The following is a 7,508-nucleotide window of genomic DNA, read 5'->3' on the forward strand; positions in this document are numbered from 1 at the left end:
AATTCTTACCTGGGATCCCTGGGTGGCTCAGCGGTTTAGTGCCTGCCTTCGGCCCAGGGCATGATCCTGGAATCCTGGATGAGTCCCACATTGGGCTCCCTGCATGGAGCCTGCTTCTCCCTCTGCCGGTGTCTCTGCCTGCCTCTCTCTCTCTCTGTGTCTCTCATGAATAAATAAATATTTTTAAAAATAATAATTCTTACCTATTGAATAATAATAGCTACCATCTGCCAAGTACTTTCTGTATGCCATTGTTCTAAACTTAACATAATTAACTCACATCAACTCTGCTACATTGCTACCATTATCCCTATTTTCCACATGAGGAAATTGAGCCACCAAATAGTTAAATAATTTCCCCAAGATAATACATGTGTATTTAATTTGTGTAGAATGTAATGTTCCTCACTATGGTTCCTCATTATTTCCCTGTGACAGAAAAGAGCTTATTTACAGAGGATCTGGGGATGGGTGTGCAGGTTTGCACAAGCTGGGGGAAAGCTAACTTGCTGCGTATATGAAAGTAATGAGTTTGGTTGGGGGGCAGAGAGAAGGGGAAGGATTTGGGAGGGTACTGCTTAAGAGCAAGAGAAGATCCAGAAACAAAAAAAGGATCTATCAAAGCTGGGCCCTATATAGGGAAATGGCCAAGTGAAAAAAGGATGGGGTGCCCATCATGGATTTTGTGGAAAAGAGAAATTTAATAAGGAATTTCTCTCTTCTCTATGAAATCTTCAGTAAATTCAGTAAATTTTACATAGATTACTAATACTTGGTGTCCCTACTATAGGGAAAACTCAAGGACAATGATAGAACATAACCAATCAACTGAATTGTAAATTGAAATGTTTACATGAAAACATCAAGGTCTTAAATTCATTCCTTACCAGGAAAGACATAAGGTCAGTTCATAAAGCACTGTCTTTGGAGTTGTGGAGAGATCAGGCAAGATACTTAAAAGGAAACATTCCCTATAACTAATAATGTCATTCCTATAACTAATAATCCTTTGTCATTCCTATAACTAATAATCCTTTGAGTGCCAAACTCATTTATAATAGTTTTTAGTGGATTCCTTATAAGGTACTCCATATAAGATCATGTCATCTACAAAGATTGATGGTTTTCCTTCTTCCTTTCCAATCTGGATGCTCATTTTCTTTTGTTCCCTCCTAACTGTCCTGGCTAAAAACCTCCAAGTTCAATGTCAAAGCGGTGGTGAAAGCAGACTTTTTTTTTTTTAAAGATTTTATTTATCTATTAATGAGAAACACACAGAGAGAGGCAGAGACACAAGTGGAAGGAGAAGTAGACTCCCCATGGGAACCCAGATGTGGGACACAATCCCAGGACCCCAGGATCATGACCTGAGCCAAAGGCAGACGCTCGTCCACTGAACCACCAGGTGCCCCGAGAGCAGACATTCTTGCCTTCTTTCTGAGTTTAGGAAGAAAGCACTCATTCTTTGCCTTTTAAGTATGTTAGCTGTGAGGTGTTTCTGTTGGTGACTTGTCAAGTTGAACATGTTTCTTCCTATTCCTACTTTGTTGAGTGCTTTCATCGTGAAGAGGCGTTGAATTCTGACAATTATTTTTCTGCATCTTGATATGATTATGTGGTTTTTATCTTAATTCTATTGATGGAATATATTACATAATAATTTTTGAATGTTAAATCAGTCTTGCATTCCTGAGGTAAATCTCACTTGATCGTGATGTATAACCTTCTCTATACATTATGGATTTAGCTTATTAGTATTTTGTTGAGGATTTTTGCGTCTATATTCATAGGAGATATTAATCCTTAACTTTCTTATTGTTTTTCCTAGTTTTTGTATCAGGATAACACTAGCCTGATGGAATGAGTTGGGAAGGGTTTCAATCTTTTCTACTTTTTTGGAAAAGTCTGTAAAGAATGATATTAATTCTTCTTTTGAATATTTGGTAGAATTCACAATGAAGCCATCCGGGTCCAGGGTTTTTTCTTTGTGGGTATATTTTTCTTTTCTTTTTTTTTTTTTGTGGGTATATTTTTCTTAACACCAATTCAATTTCTTGTTATAGGTCTATTATTCAGATTTATATTTCTTCTTGAATCAGTTTTGGTAGTTTGTCTTTCTAAGAATTTGTTTATTTAACCTAAATTACCTAATTTATTGGCACAGAATTGTTTATAGCATTCCCCTATAGGTTTTTTATTTTAATTACTATAAGTTTGCTAGTAATGTCCCTTTTCATTCCTGATTTTAATAATTTGTCGTTTCTTTTTATTTTATTTTAGTCAATCTAGCTAAAGACTTGTCAAGTTGCTGACCTTTTAAAAAAAAAGAACCTTTGGTTTCACTGATTTCTCTATTGTCTTTCTGTTCTCCTTCATTTACTTCGTTCTAATCTTTATTTACTTTCTTCTGTTTACTTTAGGTTTTGTTCTTTTTTTCAAGTGCATTAAGGTGAAAGGTTAAGCCACTAAATTTGAGAGTTTTTTTTTTTAAGATTTTTAAGTTTATTTATTCATGAGAGACACAGAGAGAGAGGCACAGATATAGGCAGAGGGAGAAGCAGGCTCCCTGCTGGGGAGCCTGATGTGGGACTCAATCCCAAGACTCTGAGCCAAAGGCAGATGCTCAACCACTGAGCCATCCAGGTGCCCTTGAGATCTTTCCTTGATATAGGTATTTATAGCTACACATTTTCAACTAGCTACTGTTTTGATGCATCCCATAGTTTTGGTCTGTTGTATCTTCATTTTGATTCATCTCAAAGTATTTATTATACTTTCTTCTCTGACCAGTTGGATACTCAATTACATTTTCACATAACTTGTAAATTTCCAAAATTTCCTCTATAGTTGATTTCTTTTTTTAGTTTTAATTTTTTTAATTTTTCCACAGAAAGCTGAAAAATAATTTATTCCATTAGATGGCAGAAATAAGAAAGTCATCCTGAAAATATACTTTGGTGTAATTCTGTTGGGACAGATATTCCCTCTGAACATGCTCTCCTACTGACTGCCTTGTCTTGTGACAGTTTTTAAACACTTTGCTGATTCCCATGTTGTGACCAGGCAGGAGTCATCTTCAAATTCACTGGTTCCAAGGAGAGAGCAATGTATTTCTCAGAAGAATAGCACCCTCTATCTCAGAAGAGTGCATAAACATTTTATGGAGTCAGCACAGTTTAGGTTAAGTAGGCACATAATTCATCAAAATGTAAAAAAAAAAGGCAACAGGAAAAAATACTGCATTGTAGAATAAGATATTCAAATATGGTGTGAATGTTTAAGGCAGCTGATGGCCAAAATAGGCAAGTCAAAGAAGGCGGTCTGGGTTTGGAGTTGATTTTGCATCTAGAGGAATTCTCTTCGTGACCTCAATGACTGAGCGCTGGAGAGCAGGTCTTCCTCCTCAAGGCCAATGATACTTGAGGTACCAGATGGTTTCATTTTTCAACTGTGGTCCAAAGAGAGGGTTGAGTTGGGCCAGAATTGCAATCAGCCAAAAGAGATAGCAGCAAACTGAACAGGTTACCAACATGGTGATGATAACTCCCCGGTTGGGACCCTTAGGGATAAACCAGGGCACGCAGAAGCCGACAAAGCCCCAGAACACGCTTATCATGATGAGAGGCACCGTGAGGCCATTGTACGCCATGGCTGCCCAGCCGCCTCTCTTCGGTCCCACCTGGAAGTGTCCTAAAGATTTTATTTTTATTTATTTATGAGAGAGAGAGAGAGAGAGAGAGAGAGAGAGGCAGAGACACAGGCAGAGGGAGAAGCAGGCTCCATGCTGGGAGCTAGACGCAGGACTCGATCCCGGGACTCCAGGATCATGCCCTGGGCTGAAGGCAGGCGCCAAACCGCTGAGCCACTCAAGGATCCCCTATAGCTGATTTCTTACAGTCCTAGAACATGTTTGAGATTAATATGATTGAAATCCTTTTAAATTTATTGAGGTTTTATGGTCTAGCATAAGGTGTATCCTAAAAAATGTTCCATGTTCAGTTGAGAAGAATGTGTTTTCTGCTGTTGTTGGGCAGAGTAACCCACAGATGTCAGGTCTAGTTGGCTGACAGTATTGTTCAAGTTTTCTGTTTAAGTAGACAATCTGCTACTTGTTAAAACTGAGGTTCTGAAGTCTCCCATACTATTGTAAAATTGCCTTTTTCTAAGTTTTTGCTTCTTGTATTATTGGGCTGTATTATTAGTTGCATATGTTTTATAACAGTTATGTTTTCTTGACTATTGACCATTTATCATTATAAAATGTTCCACTTTGTCTCTTGTAACAATTTTTTGCCTCAAAGTATACTTTCTCTGATATTAGAAGCCGAAGCCCCTCTCTTTGGTTACTATTTGCATGGCATCAATTTTTCTACCCTTATGCTTTCAACTTAGTGTGTTTGAATCTTATAGACAGCATAGGGTTGGATTGTGGTTTTTATCCATTCCGTCAATCTCTGCCTTTTAATTAGTGAATATAATTCTTTTATATATTTAATTCAAAATGATAAGTAGGACTTCCATCTGCTATTTTTACTATTTTCTACATGTGTTTTGTAGTGTTCTCTAATCCTTAACTGCCTTATTTTGTATTAGGCAGGTATTTTCTAGTGTAACATTTAATTCCTTTAATGATTTTTAACTACATTTTTGAGTGACTTTCTTAAAGTTTACCCTAGGGCTTACAACATACACATTACTTAACAGAATCTACTTCAGAATCATACTGATTTAGTATCAGTAAGATATAGAAACTTTCTTCCTACTTAGCTTAATCCTTCCCTACTTTTTTGTCTTATTGTTATACATATTACATCTATGCATGTCATAAACCCAATAAACCTTTTATAATTACTGATTTATGCTCTTCGATGTGTTTTTTAAAAGTTTTTTTTTTAAGATTTATTTATTGAGAGAGAATATGTGTCCTCACATGTGTGGGGTTGGGGGCACATGGCAGAGGGAGTGTGAGAGAATCTCCAGCATACTCCTGACTGAGCAGAGCCCGAGGCTAGGCTTGATCTCATAACCGTGAGATCATGAACTGAGCTGAAATCAAGAGTTGGATCCTTAACCAACTGAGTCACCCAGGCATTCCTAAAGAAGTTGTTTAATTATTTAAAATTTTAAATATCAACCTTCTTATCAAGTTTGGTTCTCTTCTTTGCTTCCTATGGATTCAATTATCATCTGGTGTCATTTCCCTGCTCCAATAAAACTTCATTACCACCTCCTTTTTTTGTTCTATTATTACTCTATTATATTATTACTCTATTATATTATATTACATTTCTATATGTAGACCTCAAAATACATTTTATAGAAAGTGTTTTATATGTTCTTAAATGAATTAAGAAAGGGAAAAAATTGTAATTGTACTTAAAAAAAATAACTACCTAAATATCTTTATTAGTGCTCCTTATCTTTTCTTGTGTATTTAAATTACTGTCTGGTATCATTTCTCTCTTGTTCTCTTTCCTCAATCATGCCCACTCTATTGATGACTCCATCAAAAGCATTTCTGTTATACTGTTTTTGAAATCTAGAATTTCCCTTTGATTCTTAAAATTTCCATCTCTCTGCTTACTTTATCCATCTACTCTTACATTTGTGTACTTTTTCCATTAGAGCTCTAAACATATAAATTATAGTTATTTTAAATTCTTAGTCTGGTAAGTCCAACTTCTCTTCTACTTCACAGATTCCATGAATCTGATTTTGATGCTTGGTCTTTCCAAGCTGTGCTTTTTATATTTTAGCATGCCTTGTAGTTTCTTTGTTCAAAGTTGGACATGATACCCAGTTGGATTGGGTAAAAGAAACTCCAGTGAATAACCTTTAGTAATGTGGTAGTAATAGAATGTGGTAGATATGGTAGTAATGTGAAGGGGGGAGGAAATATTCTATAGTCTTATGATTAGGTCTTGTAGTCTTGTAGTGATCGTGGTCCTACATGACTTTCACTACTACCTCTCAGTCTTCCTCCCCTCACCCCCACTCCATTTAGGTGAAACAAGAGGCTAGAAGGGACTCAAGTTGGGTATTTCCCCTGCCCCAGAGTTGGTTAAACTTTGCTAAAATCCAGTGTGATTAGTCTATAGTAAAATCTTCCTTGGATGACAGGCTTTTTGTTAAGAAGAACAAAATTTAGGAGACATTTTGGAATGGTTAATTTTTCCTCCCTCTGCTGACACCATAAGATTTTTCTTTAATATTCACAGTGAGAACCTGGTGGGACTCTGGGAACTAAAACACAAAAACGTGCCCCTGGCCTAGTCTCCAAGAGTTTTTTTTAACTCAAGTTAGTCCATGCTCACTCTCTAGTAATTAGTCAATTGCCCTTCAAGCATTCCTATCTGATGCTGGCTCCAACAGTGGCTTCAAGGTCGTTTCTCCTCCAGGTACCTGTGATCCCCTCTATTTGTCTTTCTCACGTTTTCAGGTGGTGGTTTTGTTCTGTGTCCTCCTCAATTCTCCCATGGATCAAAAGATAGTTGTTGATTTTCAGGTTTTCAGCTTTTCCTTTGTGTTAGGATGGGAGGTGTGACTTCCAAGGTTCCTACATGTTGGACCAGAAACTGAAGTACCTGTGCTGTTTTTAAAGAAACTGCCAAACAATTCTCTAAACCAATTGTACCATTTTATATTATGCTAGCAGCATGTGAGAGGTCTAGTTTCTCTATATCCTTCCCAGCATTTAGAATTGTCACTTTTTTATTCCAGCTATTCTAGTAAGTGCGTAGTGATTTCTCAATGTAGTCCCAATTTGTATTTCCCTCATGGTTAGTCATGTCGACCATTCTCTTCATGTGCTTATTTGATATACTCATTTACACTCCTCAGTGAAATGTCACTTTGTGTCTTCAGGCCATTTTCTAATGAGACTGTTTGCTTTTCAATTATTGAGTTTTCAGAATTCTTCATATAGTCTAGATAGTAGTCTTTTAGCAGATAAGTGGTTTCCAAATATTTTCTCTCAGTCTGGATTATCTTTTCACCTTTTAATGGGGTCTTTGGAAAACAAAAGTTTTAAAATTTGTTAAGATCCAATATATCAAGTTCTTCTTTTATGAATGTTTTGTTAAGAACTATTCATCAAGAACTATACACTAAATCCTGAAGACTTTCTGCCTTCTTTTCCCAAAAGTTTTAAGTTTTTCATTTAAATTAGATCTACTTTGAGTTACTTTTTATATAAGGAGCAATGTTTAAATGGAGGTCTATTACTTTTTTGGGCCCATGAAATTCAATTGTTCTTTCAGATCTCTATCTCTATCATCATTTCTCATCACTAGATAATCAGCCTAGCTTCTTTTTTGCTAAAACTAGCCACTGAAAATAGTGTTCTTGATTGGACAAGAGGTAGGTCGATTTATAATTTTTTTGGCAACATAAAGGGGAGTATTTCAGTTGAGACTTTAGGCATCTGGAAATTAATGTAAAAATATCAGAGGGTGGGGCAACAAGGCTGGCTAAGATAGGGGTAAAAAGAAGAAAATAAGTTAAAAAAA

The 7,508-nt window shown here is 36.3% G+C and overlaps 1 protein-coding gene across 1 annotated transcript; it reads right to left on the reverse strand.

Moving 5' to 3' along the window:
- Positions 1-1,958: 1,958 nt before the first annotated feature.
- LOC102152234 (V-type proton ATPase subunit e 1-like) lies at positions 1,959-3,664 on the reverse strand. The gene has a single exon (XM_038545095.1). It carries the CDS (start codon positions 3,647-3,649, stop codon positions 3,404-3,406), a length of 246 nt encoding a protein of 81 aa, XP_038401023.1. The 5' UTR covers positions 3,650-3,664; the 3' UTR covers positions 1,959-3,403.
- Positions 3,665-7,508: the final 3,844 nt, after the last annotated feature.

Source organism: Canis lupus, chromosome 8 (assembly GCF_011100685.1).
Source record: "Canis lupus familiaris isolate Mischka breed German Shepherd chromosome 8, alternate assembly UU_Cfam_GSD_1.0, whole genome shotgun sequence".
Classification (NCBI taxonomy): domain Eukaryota; kingdom Metazoa; phylum Chordata; class Mammalia; order Carnivora; family Canidae; genus Canis; species Canis lupus.